The 17,940-nt window shown below is 34.7% G+C and overlaps 1 protein-coding gene across 4 annotated transcripts in view; it reads right to left on the bottom strand.

The window, feature by feature from the left end:
• Positions 1-1,696: 1,696 nt before the first annotated feature.
• Positions 1,697-17,940, bottom strand: part of LOC150110513 (glycerol-3-phosphate acyltransferase 1, mitochondrial-like) — a 297,539-nt gene continuing 281,295 nt past the window's right edge. For all 4 annotated transcript variants that reach the window (XM_090394365.1, XM_090394374.1, XM_090394356.1 and 1 more), the window contains 2 exons: positions 14,206-14,274; positions 1,697-2,155 (listed from right to left, as the gene is read on the bottom strand). In XM_090394365.1, the coding sequence (XP_090250491.1) occupies positions 1,983-2,155; positions 14,206-14,274 (242 nt within the window). In that variant the 3' untranslated portion in view covers positions 1,697-1,982. The remainder of the gene's footprint in view (positions 2,156-14,205; positions 14,275-17,940) is intronic.

The raw sequence follows: 17,940 nt of genomic DNA, 5'->3' as shown, positions 1-17,940 counted from the left end.
GCACCAATGTCCCATAGCGGCAGAATTTTGTACTATTTTTTATCTTTAATAAATCAAAAACCCCATGTTTCAGAGTGTACTTACACCAAGTTTGGCAGAATTTCATCCAATACATTTTTCACTACAGGGCCCTGAACACTCCTCTTTAATTATGGCCACCCTGTATAATATTATATATATTATTTGTTCAGCAGTGAATGTGGAGATCCATAAAAAAAACTGAAGTATATAATTTCTAAAAAACCACAATAGAAAGAAACAGTCCAATCAGAACATTCACTCCGTTTAGGACTAGGAACTCCTAGTCCCAAAGGGAGTGAATAAATATGTTGCTCTGTGAACTCTATCATATGCATGTGTGTGGTCAGCTCTCATTATAACAATTACAAAAATGTCCCAACAAAAATCCAGCAGGTACAATGCTGTGCTAAAGAAGTTTACTGTAACAAACTGTAAAATTTCCAGGAGAATCACTTGCATGCTTCCTCTAAAGATCGATTAACTTGGAAGTTCAGATAAAAACAAACAAAAACAACTCGGATAAAGTTCTTCATGTTGCTAATGAGAATCAAATGATCTATCTTCTGGAAGTCTGGTGCTATGGAAACAGGCATTAGTACAGAGATACACAGGAATATATCTTGCAAGTATTTACTATTCCTTTCTATAATTAAAGTCTGATGGCAACAGATGTTTTCAAGGTGATAGCAATTCAAGGATGTTTATTCAACCATTATAGACCCGAGAAAGCAAAATAAATAAATACAATTTGAAATTATCATTCTTTGGCTTCACATTTCTAATATTAACACAATATTTTAATCGTATCTTTGCTTATTCTCATGTATGCTATACTTGAAAACGTCAACAGGAAGCTTAACATTTCTAGAAGAATGGTTTAAAAAGTCTTAGCATACTAAGTGCATGCACACATACTTTGTTTACATTTGAAAATACCCTGAATTAGAAGATTGTAACATACACTACACAATTATAATAGAGAGAGAACAATCGAGGGAGTCAGATGTGGTAAGTCAACAGAGAATGACTAACAAAGTACGAATTTCCAATAGATCATCAGGGTTATTAGTTATGCAGAGATTATGGTGCTCAACTTTGCATATGTGGACAATACAGTGCACACATAAATAGCAAAACAGATACAATCGACTCTCTCTCCATAACATAGTTCCAGTAAACTACTGAGAAGTTTCAACTAAGTCCTTTAGGTACAAAGAAAAATTCAATATAGCAAACTATCCACTGTAACCAACTATATCTTTGGTCCTTATGAGTTTGTCATAGTGAGAACTGGCTGTATGGAATATTTGAAACACTCACTGACTTGACCTACAATGCTAAAAAATTGCTGATTAAAATATTCTTCCATTTTTATATATGAGGCCACAAATTTGATTATCCAATTATTAAGTTTAGCTTATAATATTATATCCTAGCTGGTTTCAAAATCATATTATAGTGCTTCATCATCATAGTGCTAATCATATTAGTTTGCAAAATGAAAGAAAGAATTTTAAAATGGATGTGTGCATGGGGTGGAATGGGACAAGTGATCACGTAAAGGTCTGTCTGTAATACAAGAGTTCTTTTATATATATATATATATATATATATGTCATATAAAACACATGTTTGTGATTACTGATTAGAAGAAACATTTCTTTACAACAGCAAATTATAAAACACTTTTTTTTAATGAACAGTTAGAGAAAACTGTTCCGCATGTATTTCTGCATATTTACAGTATATCTACAATAATATAAAACATCTCAAATATCATTTCTGATGTTCTGAGATATAATCACCATCACTTGGTAACATAAGTCATTCTTATTACTGTACACAGACCTCCTTTGGCAAAATGGCATGGACCTGCTTCAACTTCTCTTTAGCAGTTTTCAATGTATGTATTCTGCATATGAGAATAATTACTAAATGAAAAAGTCACACAAAACACCAAATCATCTCCTGAATTCCTCTATCCTGGAAATAATTTCAGTAACTGCCTCTTCACTGTTATGCTCATTACTAAGATAAAGTAATTTCAGTGAATCCTGATGATAACTTTCTATTACATTCCACTGATGAAACAGCTTTAGAGCATTGCGCAAAGGTTCTGCAGCAAAACTCTCTTCTAAAAAAAGTAAACATATGTGCTTGTGTATATATATACAATTTAATACGTTTAATTAATAAATTTATATTATTTTATAAAATTATATTATATTAATGAAAAAATAATAAAAAGAAATTTAAAAGCATTTAATCTGATAAGCACAACTAATAATACAATGCATAATGTAAATATTTCTTGTATTACGATGAAGAGAGCAGCAAGCAAATACATACTTTGTTTATTTATTTATTTATAAAAAATAAATATTGTTTTTCTTATCAGCAATACAAAAATGTAAGTTTTGCAAATGATAAATTTCTAGAAAACTCTTGAGAGAGAACAAAAGGGACAACTACTTCTGTATCACATACAGATTATTCTTCACAAAACAGCCAATTGTTTTATATCTCACCACAAATATTATACCTGAAATTTTTATTTTTAAATTCAATGTATGGGTACAAATCATATTCATGATGTTTTTTTTTTATTTGAAACAGGGAATGAAATTCTCAGAAATTATTTTTTTTTGCTAAAACTAGATTGATTTAAATCTGATCAGGTATTAAAGAATTATATTTTTATGAAAGCAAAAACTGAGATAAAGGAAATGATTTGAATGTGTACATGTAGCAACCACTTGTTTAATTAACTTATGCATAAGTTATAGTAACATGTGCATTGCTGTGACCCCAGAAATAAACCACTAGATAATTAATGTCGCATCCATAGACAAGGAAAATAAAGCTTCTGCTTGTTACTCAAAAAAAGCAAAATGCAGTGTGCGTTATTTAACACTAAGATAGTGGTAGGTAGGAAATGAATTAGAAATACAGGTGTTGATAAGAAGCAACTACTGTATGATGTACAACAAGCAGTTTAGTGAAAAGGACAGAAGCACACTTTCAAAATATGCAAGTGTTTTTTTGGAGGGGGAAGGGATAATTTATGTGCTAAAAATGGACACATTTTTAAAATATACTCCGTAGTTTTGATTTTAAAAAAATTACCTAGCTTATCAAAATAAATTTTATTAACTGATCCCCAGAAAGGAGAACTTCTAGAACTCAGAAGTAAACCATAAATGAATGTTCCTTTTAGGAAATTGTATCAATCGCCAAAACTGCTCAGCAACAGTTATTTTTTTCAACTGATTAATTAATAATCATGCCTGTGAACAGGAATTCAAAATTAACTTGAATGCAAACAAATACAAATGATATAATGACTATAATCGATATGTCTGTAATTATGTTACTCTTATTTACAACTCAGACAATGCATTATTGATATAACAGACAACTGGAAGGATTTCTACAATACCAGAAACATTCACCAGCAGAGATAAGGCAATGGTGGTCCATGGAATAAGGCTCTGATCAGGCCACATCTAGAGTACTATGTTCATATCTGGTCACCAAGTTTTGGAGAGAGCAGACAGGAGAATAAATTAAAGTCACGTTTCCACTGAGTTGGGCTGGATTGAGTTATGGCTAAAGCAACTAAAGTTACGACGCCACTGTAATAAATAAATTTCATTAACAAAAATCATTGCATCATAATTGAATGTCCACACATCCAGTCTGTCCATTCCTGAGATTAAAATGCTGAATTTATTTTGTGGGAATGTACTGTGAATAATAGCAGTGTGAACAAGATTACTTATGGTATGACTGCTGCTGGCTGAGCAGACTTCCTATGATGAGCCAGTGGACCTCATGGTGTTTGTTGTAAAATAAATAATGAAAATCAAACTGAATCCTATGCCAATGGAAGACAAACAGGAGTGTACTTTGATGCAATGATGCAGTGCTTTGAGGTACAGTCCAACTAGCATGCCACTAATTTGTAATAACTAGGATTTTGCTTCACATTTGAGCCTTTCAAATACAGGACAGTTATGGCCCATATGCATTCAGAATAGCTTTTCACTGTTTTTTACAGAATGGTAAAAAAAAAAAGCCTGTGTAGCTCAGTGGATGTGGCGTTTGCACACCATCGCGCTAGGCCGCACGAAGGAAGTCTTGGTTTCGAGTCTAGTCGGCGACTAGAGGAAATTTTTCTAAGCCTTTTTTCGACCGGTTCCCGAGTTAGTCGATCTCTGGCACGGGCAAGCAGGTTTTTCCTCCCGGAAACTCGGGTTTTTCGTCCTGTAAACTCAAGAAAATCGACCGTAGAACCCACATTATTTCAGACATTAAATATATTGTGTTAGGGTTAGAGACCACGAGATGGCGGCACATTTGAGCCGTCTCTCTTCACTGCGTACCGCTTAATTAGTGATAGCCTTGGGCCATCTGTCTCTGATTGGGTACCAGTGGAGATTGAACTTCCCACTCAGTCTCCAAAAGTTAGATAGGGCTAAATGGCCTCGCCTACTCCCGTATATACGGGAATAAAAAGGCGTTAGCTGATTTTTTTTTTTTAAAAAAAAAATAAATAAATAAATAAACAAATCCAATGGAAAGTTATGAAATGACAACTGGTACCTCCCTATACAATGTACAGATTAATTGTGCGAGGATTTGTTATGCTCATGATATTATAACATCAGCAATTTGCATCAATTACTTACACTTAATGGAGTTAATAACTTTTCAGCAGCTGACCAATGCTTACCATGCATCTACTCAAATTTATGCCAAAATAAACCCTTCCACTTCCATATGAGACTGGCCTTCACATGACCTTCAACTTAAAAGTAGTGATAACAGTTCTTTACATTCTGGACAGGATTCAAACCTAGGTCTTTCCATCCTGGGGAGGGAAGGTGATGAGGATTATGCTTTGAGAGTGTAGGGAGACACACCTAGAAAGTCGTTGGGATGGAATGCAGAATGAGAAGTTTCTCAAAAAATTGTGGATTAATTCAAATTTTTTGATATAAAAATTATTTAAATCATCATCATCATAAAATTAATAACAAGTACCGTCAGGAGTTGTACCAGATATTATGAAAGTAGTAACATTAAAAATTTATATTATTACTAACTTCCTATTGACAACTTTCCTCCCAATTAATCTCTTATATCTGTCAAGACTCCAATATTATTAAATCTTATTTTTCTCACTTCTAAGGCACTTTGTACTGTATCAATTCACCTAGATCTTGGTCTTTTTCCTGAATGTTAACAATGTCAAGTTCTTTCCTAATATCCTTAATATTTAATACGATACTGCCATTGATGCCATCCGTTCACTCCCTTTAATCTTTCTCAAAACTTTAATCAATTATTTCTAACCCAATTCTCAGATCCATAAGTTAAAACTGGTTTGAACACTGTGTTGTATACAGCTAGTTTAGTGTTTTGACTAATTTCTTTCTGATTCCATATAAATTTATTTAGTTAACAACTCATCATACCAGCTTTGCTGATCCAGCTGTCTATTTTCATATTTAATTTGCCATTTTCACTAAAAATTGGGCTAAATAGCTGAAAGGTGTTATTTTTTTCTTTAAGATCTCCATTCAGAATGCACTCAAAGAAGTTTTCAATGTTTTTACATATTTTCCATTGCCTTTACTTTTTACTGATGATTTTCATTCAAAATTTATCACAGTTGCTATTCAATTTTATTCATTATTCATGAAGTATAACATCATCTGCATAAAGCAAAGAGCTGAGATTAATATCTCCAACTTTGATATCAGGTTTAATACCACTTTCCTTTATAATGTGATCCATATAGATGATAAATAACACACCTGACTGAATATCAAACCACCTTTCTGTACCCCCTTCAGTTCTTACAACTGAACTATAGAATAAGTATTGCTTGATATAATATCCCATTTACACTATATAAGTGTAGTGATTTGAACAACTTTTCTTTTAACACCTTGTCATATGCCTTTTCCAGATCTATAAATCTTAAATACAAATCCTTCTTACATTCCCATGACTTCAATAATTGTATTAGAGTGAAAATTTGAATCTGACAACCTTTGGCCTGAATCTAGCTTGTTCACCTCCAAACTTCCCTTCCAGTTGTTTCAGGAGTGAGACCATAATAGCTCACATGATTAATGTGCTCCAAGGAAAAGCATTCAGGATCATCAAGTTCAGATATTTAAATTATCAGATAGTGGGAGACAGACATTGATATCAGATATTCTGTTTGGTCTTAAGCATTTTTTATCCCATTTTCATCCTTCCATCTTTGATATGCTCCAGAATAGGCTAGAGAGTTTCCCTCACAGTTGACACATCCCCACCCCCCCCAAAGCCCACAGCAGAGTCAAAAAAGGTAGTTTAGTCATTCACATATTTCTGCCATTTAAAGCATCTTACCAGATCAGAGATGTACAGTCTAAGCAGACAATTGAGATATACTGGTTTTACATATATTGAAGGTTTAACTGTGTCAAAAGTGGGCATGATATTCTAGGACAAAACCAGCTCACCATTCCTATGTACCCAAATTTGTCTCATATCTGTTACTCGATCTGGATTGTGAAGAAGTCCCATTATGATATAGCTCCCCTTAGAACAGAGGATTGTTTTATGGGGTGTTACTCTAATTGGTATTCTCTCCTTCAGATGCTGCCTCTAGCAAGTTGAGTATTATAGAATATACATTGGTGTCCAAAAGCCAAGAATGAAGTACATTTTTACCTGTATATGAAAAAATTTTCATGAGTACAGTCAAATGTGGACATAAATTTATTGCCAACATACTAATAAATTATATTACACAAAACAATGTATTATAAAATTCATACAAATTAAGTTGCAATACATTTTTGGCAAAAGTTACAAATCTTCTAAGGATGTAGTTAAGGAATTATTGTACAGTGCTCACAGAAAACTATGCAGAGAGATATTTCAGTATGGAATATGTCTACCCTGAACTGCGATGCAGCTCTCACAATGTCATACCATGCATAGCATCAAGTGATTCAGGAGTTGAGGCAAACTGGCCCACTCCTCCAGAGCAAGGATAATTATTGTTATTATTATCTGAGACCTCCAGGGAATTAAGGACTATTTGAGAGGGGCTATAAATCACCCAAAGCAGTTATCATACCTTCCCTTAAATTCATTCACACTAGATGCACTCACTGCCCCTATTCTACTCATTCAATGCTCTGTGAGTGAAAAAGCTAGCTCTTACCCCTTTCTTGACTGCAAACAAACTTAACTTCCAGGGTTGCCCATATGTTCTCTCCCTACCATATAATGAAAAATTTCATCAGACAATATCCCATAACACACATTCAGAAGTTTCATATCACCTTTCTTTCTCCGGGGAACCAGTCTGTAATCCACGTACAATCTGTACTCATAATCTAAATCTCATAATCCAGATATAATCTTTGTAACTCTTCTTTGTACCCTTTCCACAGCTTCTTTATCCCCATGGAACATGAAAGACCAAATCTGCACACAATAATCCAGTGCAGTCTTATCAAAGCTTTATAAAGAGACAACATGACTTCCTTATCCTTACATGTAAAGGTTTGGTTCAACATCACAATTATCCTCTGAGTTGTATTTGCAACTTTTGCTACATGATCTTTGAACTTCAAATTCATATCACCATTATGCGAAGATCCCTATCCTCATCAGCTTCTTGTAGCATAACCCCCACTAATATAACATGTCACTGAAAATCTCATCATGCCAAAGTGCATAACTTTACACTTACTAACATTAAACTGATAACTATTTCTTTGCCCAAATTGCCAGCCTATCTTCATATCATCAGCAAACAATTGCACATCTCCTGTTAAACTCTTCCTAATGTCGTTAATGTATAGGCTTTAATAAGGCCTTGTTTGTTTTTGGGAAATTTCAAGTAGCAATGCATCTCTCTCTCTGTTGCATTCCAAACATGTTCTATGGGGCTGAGATCTGGGGAGCATGCGGGCCACTCGATTTGAATATCCTCCATTTCCAGAAGTAACTCCACTGCTCGTGTATGATGTTGTGTGGCATTCTCATCCATAAAAATGAATTCTTCACTTACAGCACCACAGAACAATCGAACAAGACATCAAAGAACTTTATTGCAATAGCATTCACCAGTCATAGTCCATTTTTCCAGCACTTGTAGCTTGATGTGTCTGTTAAGCAAGCATAATGTCTCCCCTACATGACCTCAGCACCACAGTATCTGGCTCTTTCAAGAATATTCTCATGGTGGTAAGCAGTACTGTCATCTAGAATTGAAGGAAATATTTGAGGCTAGTGAGAGAAAGTCATTTATGCAAGGGGAGGAAGCCATCCACCATAGCATAGTGATTGACCAGGGAGGTAACTGACAACTTAATTGCAACAAGGGTTGGATGGTACTTTGGTAGGCCTCTATGCCAAACCTGATCAAATATCCTGGAAATACCAAGTATAACCACCTGAGTTCTCCAAATCCTTCCATAGCTTGTGTTCAGAAGTTGGTAATGTCGACTAGAAGATCTGCATTAGATTGGTAATGGAACAATACACACACCGGTGAATTTCAAGAGGGTGAAGAAACTAGTTGTCCCTGTACTGAATTCTGGAGCACTGAAGTGCGAGGAATACTCTGAGGGATGACTTTTTTTTTTTTGAATGAGATGAATATAACTTGCTTCCATGCTGCTGGATGGATGTCAGATGTGCACGAAAGGTGACAGGTGTCTGGAGAACAACTAAGAGATAGAACTAGAAGAATTTTAGTAAACTCAAGTTTACAAAATCAAGTGATCCACATGCTGAAGTTTCTTGAATAAACACTACATGGAACTGAAATGAGTGGAATTACTTTTACTGGTGAAGAGGAAGAAAGAAAGGACTCTAGCCTTCTTGGATACCACAGTTACAACATAGTCAGTGGAGTCCCTTACATGTTCAGTTTATAAGCCTGCATACATATATTTAATTGCTACTTCACATCGCATCACTTCCTTGGCCTAAAACTTCGTATCTTCAAAAATTTATCTCTACACAAATTTTGCCACAGACAATGCCATTGTTGCCATCCACACATGATTAACTGGTTCTCGAGGATCATTTCTTTCCCAGTCTTCACTGAGTGTGTGCATCTTTAAAGTGCCTTTGATAATGCTTGTTTGAGCTGGAAAACATCAGTGTTTGATGTTTTACAGCTCAAACAAGCATTATCAAATATTTAATTTAGTTTATGTGTGCAAATATTTAATTTAGTTAGTAAAGTAAATATTTTCATTCCAGTTTCATGTAATTTTTACTCCAGAAACTTCAACATGAATCATTACAATGATACCAAATATTTTAATACAAAAATCAAGCTATTCAGGTTTCTTCTGATGTCTTTTCAGCAAAAGTTCAAAGAAGGCATTAAGTGAGATGTTTCTGGTGAGGTAATAGTGCCTCAGTCCTCTATTCCAGAATTAGGAGAAGTACGATGCCACAATATTTACACATTGACACATCTCAAGTGATTTAAGAAAGTGTGCCTTGTCACACTATTAAAGAACTAAGGTTAGGATGGCAGTTGGCAATTTTGAGTGAAACATGAGATGAACTTATTTTGTTAGAGTAATCAACAATAATCAGCCTCTGGAAAGGGCATGCAGAAATTAAGGGAGAGTCATCTTTGGCACCATTCAAAGAATGAGCCAGAGACTAACTGAGCACAGGATGCTTTTAAAAAAGTAAATTGTACTGAGATAAAAGTTAGGCAAAAGAGGTTAGCTGACATCTATGGTATATTTGGAAGATGTAGTTAAGAGTGGCTGAGAATTCAGGGAGGATACTGAGTACTATCTGATATTCTGGTTAAGATATTGACAAATTGTTCCTCCAGCTTGATAGTAGAACTGATCTTTGCAACTTCTGTGTTGCAAACACAGAAGGCAAACTCTGTGGATACATAGAAGTGCAGAAAATCAAATTTCAGAGGTGTGTGTGTTGAAGGAGATCTGGATGATTATCAAAATTTGGAGGAGAATGATAAAGATGATACATATATGAATACAACAGAAACAGGCAATGAAATATCTTTAAAATCAAAGATAAAAAAATGCACAAGTACAGACCTTATAGCAGGAATTATGTAGCAATTCAAATAACTGAGATGGGCAGTAGTTGTTATAATTTCCAGCTGAGGTTCTGTCAGAAATAGCAGGTTGGGTTTAGTTGCCTGTAAATAGTGGCGAATATTATTTGTTTGTGAGGCCACAAATGTTGGTGAAGTTTGGACGTTAAATTTTTTCCATCCCATTTCCTACTGCATGTCAGGCTCAATCGATTGTCATGACCAAAGAACCAGACTGCATGGCTGTTAACAATATGTGTTCTGATGGCTGGTTTTGCAGGATGAAAAATCTGAGTTCCCAGGTCTCCACATGAGACCAGCTAACACAGTTTCATTGAAAAACTCAGATAAAGGTTCTTTACATCTCAGACAGCATTCAAAACCAGCTGTTTCCAACCAAATGGCATTGTTGAAACTCACTGAGATATGGAGGTTCATTCTTTTATCCTATCAAACAACTAAATTACAAAAATAGCCACAGTAATTTAAAGATTAGATTCTTTTATCCTATTTCTTTTATGGTCTGCAGTGTTACAGCATTGTTATCTTTCATGGTTTGTGATTGAGAAGAATACAGAAATTACAGTGCAGAATGAACAGCTTATGTAATCAACATCTCCACAACCTCTGCTGTTCATGCATAGCCTCAAGAGTTCCTCTCTTCATCTCTCGCACACCCCACACTGATATTAATGAGTTCTAAATAATATGAGCAAATAAACTTTTGGAAGTTTATAAGCTAGCTTCTCTGGTGAAAGTGAAGAGTTATGTTTGATTTCTAGAACAGGAAAAATGATTATCTCTTCCTTGATCCATGCAGTTTTCCTGTTCTAGAGACCAAACTAGTAATTTTTAGCCACTTTAGGCTTCTAAATAGCAGGATGGTAGTATCTTGCCAGGTGCTGAAACTGCCTACAACCTAAAGCATTTTAGAAGTATCCACACAACAGTGGGATTCAAATCAATAGTCTATGAATGGAGTAGATAGTTTTTTTTTTTTTTTTTTTTTTTTAACCAACCACATACATGAGATATTGCAAAATCTATAGCAACTTGGTCCATGTGTGAGCAAGTGGTCAAGAAAAAAAGAGGGATCCTGTTATGTTTATGAACTGAAGATTGTTCATAGGAACAATCTTCAGTTGTTCAAAGGAAAGACTGTTCTGAAGCATCCAAAGCACAAAGGTAGACAGAATGGGAATGAAAGAGAAGCATGGGAAGTTCATTCAGCATTTTTCGGACATAGACAATGAACAAATGTTAGCTATGAGTATGAGCAAATAGCTCATACACAGCCAACCTCTCTCTTTAATATGCCCATGCTGTATGGGAGTTCTTTACCAACTTCATTAGCAGCTTCAACAATCATCACTCTAGAGATACTGTGATAGTTAATATTAATATTGATAAATCCATAGTTATTTAAAGGAAAAAAGACTGTTCTGAAGCATCCAAAGCATAGAGGTAGACAGAATGGGAGGTTTGTTCAGTGTTTTTTGGAGATAGACAGTGAACAAATGTTAGTTAGGAGTATGAGCAAATAGCTTATACATAACCTCTCTTTAGCACACTCATGCTGTTCCTTGCAAAGTACAGCTTGTTTTCCAAACTATTTTTTTTTATGTGAGTTCTTACCAACTTCTCTAACAGCTTCAACAATCATCACTCTAGAGCAGGGGTTGCCAAACTTCTTTGACCGTCGACCCCTTCAAGAGTTTCTTAACGTTTTATCGACCCCCTCTATTTTACTATTACGTAATTATAATAGGACAAGCGAAAAAGACGCTTATGCGAGTTTTTAGATTGTTTATTTTATAGTTACAGTGTTTATTGTATGTATAATATAGTATATATTATTATATTACTATTACTACTACTATCACTAGTAATATCACTGGTATTACTAGTGATATTAATAAACTACTGGTATTACTACCAGCCCTGCTCAACTCTTCAACATAGAGAAGTTTAGTTCGTGAATGAATAACGATTGAATTGTAATATGTATGTCGATGAATTTTAGCACATTAACGCTCACTTATATGTCGATGCGCAAAAATGAGACTGGAATCGACATGTAAGTATAAGTAAATAAGCAATCGCACACGTGTTGCCATCTCGCTCCCGCTGCGTCAGCTTGGTGGGAACCACCGACATCCGCTTATTGGTAAATACGTTATTTTGGCCTACTTGATTGGTCTCCGTAACTATTTTCATGACCTTGCTCCATCTTACAGGTCTTATTCATGTCACTGTTCCTACGATTCACTCTTAATTGTGTTTCATTCAGGATGGAGGTAATCCAAGTTAACCGAATTAAATATTACCCATACAATGATGTCTTATATTTTTCTATCGACCCCTAATAATGTTATATCGACTCCTGGGGGTCGATATCGACCACTTTGGTGACCACTGCTCTAGAGATATTGATAGGTTGATAGTTATACACATCAGTCTTTACATTACCTTTGTGCAATGGGATTATCATACATTCTGTTCATTCCTGTGAGATCTTTCCTGAGCTAAGACTCAAATTATACAAATATATGTCAAGGGCTTTGCCAGTTCAGCTGAATATTCCTTTAGCATACATGCTGTATCCCTCATGTCCCTATTGCTGAATTATCAGCCAGGTTATTAAACAGTTATAGAACATCCTTCTCATGCATCTTTATCTCTTCATCCAGTGTAGTGGCAGCAAACTGTCGCACAATGTTACATACACCTGGCTTAGATCTTAGCAAAGTGTGCACTCATTATTTGAACAATCTCATCAAGCTTTCTAACATAAGTCCACTTTATGTTAGAACCTGCATGCAGTAAAGTTATTCTTCCACATTCATTCTTTCTTTTACTTGAAACATAACAATAAAATTCTTTTGAGTTACAATGGATGTTCATCAATTTCTTTTCATAATCCAACTTAGCTTCTGTACAATACTCTTAACTTTTCTGACCTGTGCTTCATATATTTCGTAGCTCTTCTCATTCTTATTCTCAAGATATTCCTTCCACAACATCTTTGTTTTGTGAATTTCTTACTTAATAAGGTTGCACATCCATCTATTTCACTTCCACAAAGGACATATTCAGATACTACTGCATTTAAAAATCTTTTCAAAACCTTCCAAGCAGTGCATATATCCTTCTCATTCAGTAAATGATGCCATCAGAGCAAACACAGTATTCTTCTGAGATTGTCATAATTTCCAGCTTTTTAATTCAGCATGTGACCTGTCCAAATTGGAACATCCACATTTAGCTACTGTTTGACCTTGAGTTTCCTTCTTTCACATGCTGCTCGATGAAGTTGTCTCACAATAGTTCAATAAATTCTCCTTATTCTTATGAGTTTTTTCTACTAAACTAATGAAGGTTCAGGTAATTTAAGTCATCCATAATGATTACTCATTTAGAACCCATCAGGATAATTTGGCAATGAATTTCATTGCCCCCAGGAACTGAACCATTACACCTGTGGCAACATTCCATCATATTTCATCCCATTAGCCTCCATTTCACACCAAATAATCTCAAACTGCTACATGAGACATTATTACTATTATTGCTTTCATGAATTTAACTAGACTCAGACCATCATATCATTAGAAGCACTCCCTTTCCCACTATCTTTCTTCTGTCTTTCCTGAAAATACTACACTCTTTACACTTGATTTCCGGTTACTATATATGAGCCCGAGAGCTATGTTTCATTATATACATACACACAGACAATACATACAGTACAATATATGCATATTCAAGTAAAATCTCAATATAAATGGTAAATGAAACATGGTTCTCAGCATGAGATGTAGTAACTTCACATATATTTACCCTCTCTGCTGAAATATTACCTCAACTTCTCACTGATATCAGTCATATTCAAGTAGATATTACTGACTTAAGTATTGCCTGAAAGCTAACAGATATGATAAAATGAGGAAAATCATGTGAAGGAAATAAATCTCATCATGCAAGATTTGATAATGTAAATCAAATAGACAGCATGATCTGGACTAGTACATCTTAATAAAACACAAGGAGGAAACTAAATTTTCATTTACCATAATACAGCAAACCTTGGTGCAATCTATCTTGTGCAGTCTTCTGCATCTCCTGGAAAAATGTGTGTTCTATAAAATAATAAGCATGTTATTTACACAAAGCAGACAGAAACAATGTATTGCACAGCATATATTGATAGTAATAAATATTAGAAAATAATTAAAATATAGCTTTTATTCTTCCTCATTCTGTTTCTTATTTCAAGAAAGAGTTACAGAACTTGTAACAAGGCATCCTTTTGGAGCCAGGATAGACAAATCATCCAGGAAAATACTAGCCAGGGAACACATTTTATTTTATGTAGGGTTACTGCAAAAACTCGTCAAGTAAATTTTGGTGCACTTTTTAGTTATCTACAACACAGTTAAGTGTAAAATACAGAGTATAATCCACTTACAAGATCAGTCAAGTGCAGTCAGATCTAAAGCTTTGTAACCTTAATGGTGCATATCCAATAAGTCTAGTCGCAAATTACATAATCTATATACTATAAATGCAGTGAATGCATGTGCTGTTCATTATACTAAAAGATAATTTTTCTACAGCAAACTCCCCTAACAAGTATACCTTAATAAGAATACCTAGTGTAAAAGTTACATTCTGCAAACAAAACTGCAATTAGATTTTAAAATGATCTTGAATTAAATCACTAAATGTTATTTGGTGTGAGAAAAAATCAGACTCTTGTCCTTTTCTTGACTGCATTCATTCTCAGTTTCCATGGATGCCTCCTTTCCCTCTCTTTACACTCAAAAATGAAATGAAAAATTCCTTATTTCAAAACTTTACATTTATTTCTACTTAAGTTTTAGTTTCTATCTTTAACTCTCTGCAAAAAATTACTCTTCCAGAAGTTTGTAGGTGACTATCATACCACCCCTCTTTCTCCTTTTTGCTGATGTCTCATGATCTACATTTCAGTTCTGATATTATTTTTATCATACTCCATTGCACTCTTTCCAATGTATCTGTATACACCTTGGAAACTAGATCTGTGCACAACAATCCAGATGAGATCATATCAAAGCCTTGTAAAGAAGCAAAAATAAATTTCTTATTTTTACACATCAATGTACATTTCAGCATTGCAATTATCCTCTAAGTTATATTTGCTATATGACCCTTGAATTTCAACTCCTTGTCTACTAAAACTCCAAGATACCTAGCCTGATCAATTTCTTCTAACATAATTTTGTCAATATAATATACCACTGGATATCTCATTATATCAAAGTGCAAAACTTTACATTTACTAATATTGAACTGACAGTCAATTTCACATGCCAACAATCCCAGTGTATTCAAATAATTCTACAAGTGCTGCATTGCACGTCAGTAGAGATAAGTAGGGTATTCATGATTACCCTGCTTATCTCTACATCACCGGCAAACAGCTGTATGTTGCGTGTCAGTTCCTCCTAATGTCATTAATGTAAAGATTGCATAACAATGGACTAAGAAATTATTCCTGGGTATATCACTTTTTGATATGGAACTGTTTGCTTGATTGCCCTGCCTATCTTTGCAATGCAAAGATAGGCAGGGCAATCAATTCAAAACCATTCCTGATATCCTTAATGTATAGATTAAACAACAAATGTTTCAAGGAACGATCCTGGGTACACCACTGGTCACCTTAAATCTGGTAGATTCGCACCCACATTATACCACTTTCTGATACCTGTCTGTCAACCATCCACTTATCCAAGTCAACAGATCATATTCTCCAATTTATGCAGCAGCCTTTCAGGTGGTATTCAATCAAATGCCTTATCAAAATCCAGCAGTATTATAGGGTATCCATTGATTGTACAACTTGAGCTCAGGCTCAAGTTGTACAAAACATGTCAAAGGCCAATTCAGCTGAATATTCTTTAAGCACACATTCTGATATTCCATCTGTCCTTATTGTCAAATTCTCATCTAGATTATGCAGCATGTCTTCCACCTCATTCTCATGCACTTCTAGGTCTTCATCCAACGAGTAGCAGCCATATGCACTATGTTATACACTCCTGGTTGACAGACCTTTACAAAGTGAGCACTCTTTCCATTCAGTAAAGGAATTCTTCCACATCCATTCTTTCTTTTATTTTACTTGTTGCATAACAAAAAAAAAAATTTTTTTTTTTTGGTCTGAATAGCCAGTTTCTTTTCATATTCTGATTTAGCTTTCCACAACTTTTCTGGCTTGCATTTTATATATTTCACAACTCCTCTCACTGTTATTCTCACAATATTCATCCACATCATCTTCTCCTTATGGATCTCTTGCTCAATAAAGTTGTAGGAACTTAAATTATCATGCATTTCATGCAAAACCTATTTGTTCTTTGAACTCTATTGAAACATTCAGAAACTTCCACATTTAAGCACTTTTTCAAAGATTCCCATGCATTGCTGATATCTTTCCCATTTAGTAACTGATACCATGAGACCGAAGATAGCATTCTCCAGAGTTGGTCATGATTTTCAGGTTTGTAGTTCAAAACATAACCTGTCCTAAGTGGAACATCTATATAATTAGCCCATTTTCAAGCAAAGTACGGAATGACCACTATCACCAATGGGTGCTAAAATACAGTAGTCCCTCACTCCTTTATCCATAGGTTAGCTGTCTGCGGTTTTAGTTACCCACAGTCAATCCTGGTCTGAAAATATTAAATCGAAAATTCCATAAATGAACAATTCATAAGTTTTAAATTGCATGCTGTTCTGAGTAGTGTGATAAAATCTCGTGCCATCCCATCGAGGATGCGAATCATCCCTTTATCCAGTTAGTTACTTAGTAGCTGTCCAAATATATTTATTTAATGGAAAATTCTAGAAATAAATAATTCATAAGCTTAAATTGCGTGCCAGATTGACTGTTGCTATGTTGCAGTGCTTGTTCAAGTAACCCTTATTTTACTGAATACCCAGAGCATAAAGTAGTGATGCTGGCAATTTGGATATGCCAAAGAGAAGCTGTAAAGTGCTTCCGTTAAGTGAAAGTTCTCTACTTCATAAGGAAAGAAAAAAAAATAAAAAATCATATTCTGAGGTTGCTTAGATTCCATTCACATACTTTTATTACAGTATATCATTATAACTGTTCTATTTTATTATTAGTTAGTGTTGTTAATCTCTTACTCTGCCTAATTTATAAATTAAACTTTATAATAGATATGTACATATACGAAAAACATGATACATAAAGGGTTCAGTAGTATATGCAGTTTCAAGAACTTCTGGGGATCTTGAAATGTATCCCAAGTAGATAAAGGGGGATTATTGTAATCATATTCTTAATTGAGACCCTCCCCTTCTGATGCTACAATGAAATCTAACACCTTTGACCTCGAGTTCTTTCTTTCACATGATGCTTGAGAAAGTTGTCTCGCAACAACTCAAGAAATTCTCCTTCATGCTTATCACGAGATTTCTCTTCTACCCAATCAGTGTTTGGATGATTTAAATCACCCCTAACGATTACTTGTTTGGTATCCATCAGGGTAATTTGGTAATGCAATTTTGTTCCCAGCAAGCAACTGAACCACCAGGTCTGTAGGATGAAATATGCACTACATATTTCATCCTATTAGCTTCCACTTTATACACTTTTAGGTAGCCTCAAATTCATTGCTATATGGGACATTAATACCAGTATTGCTTTCATGCATTTCCACTCTAACTGGACACAAGTCATTTGATATTATTAGTAACACTCCCCCTCATCTATTTCTTCTTCCATT

This window comes from Typopeltis vanoorti, chromosome 1 (assembly GCF_054136105.1).
Source record: "Typopeltis vanoorti isolate ZY-2024b chromosome 1, IOZ_Tvanoo_1.0, whole genome shotgun sequence".
NCBI classification, from domain to species: domain Eukaryota; kingdom Metazoa; phylum Arthropoda; class Arachnida; order Uropygi; family Thelyphonidae; genus Typopeltis; species Typopeltis vanoorti.
This window is presented reverse-complemented; position numbering and strand designations above follow the sequence as displayed.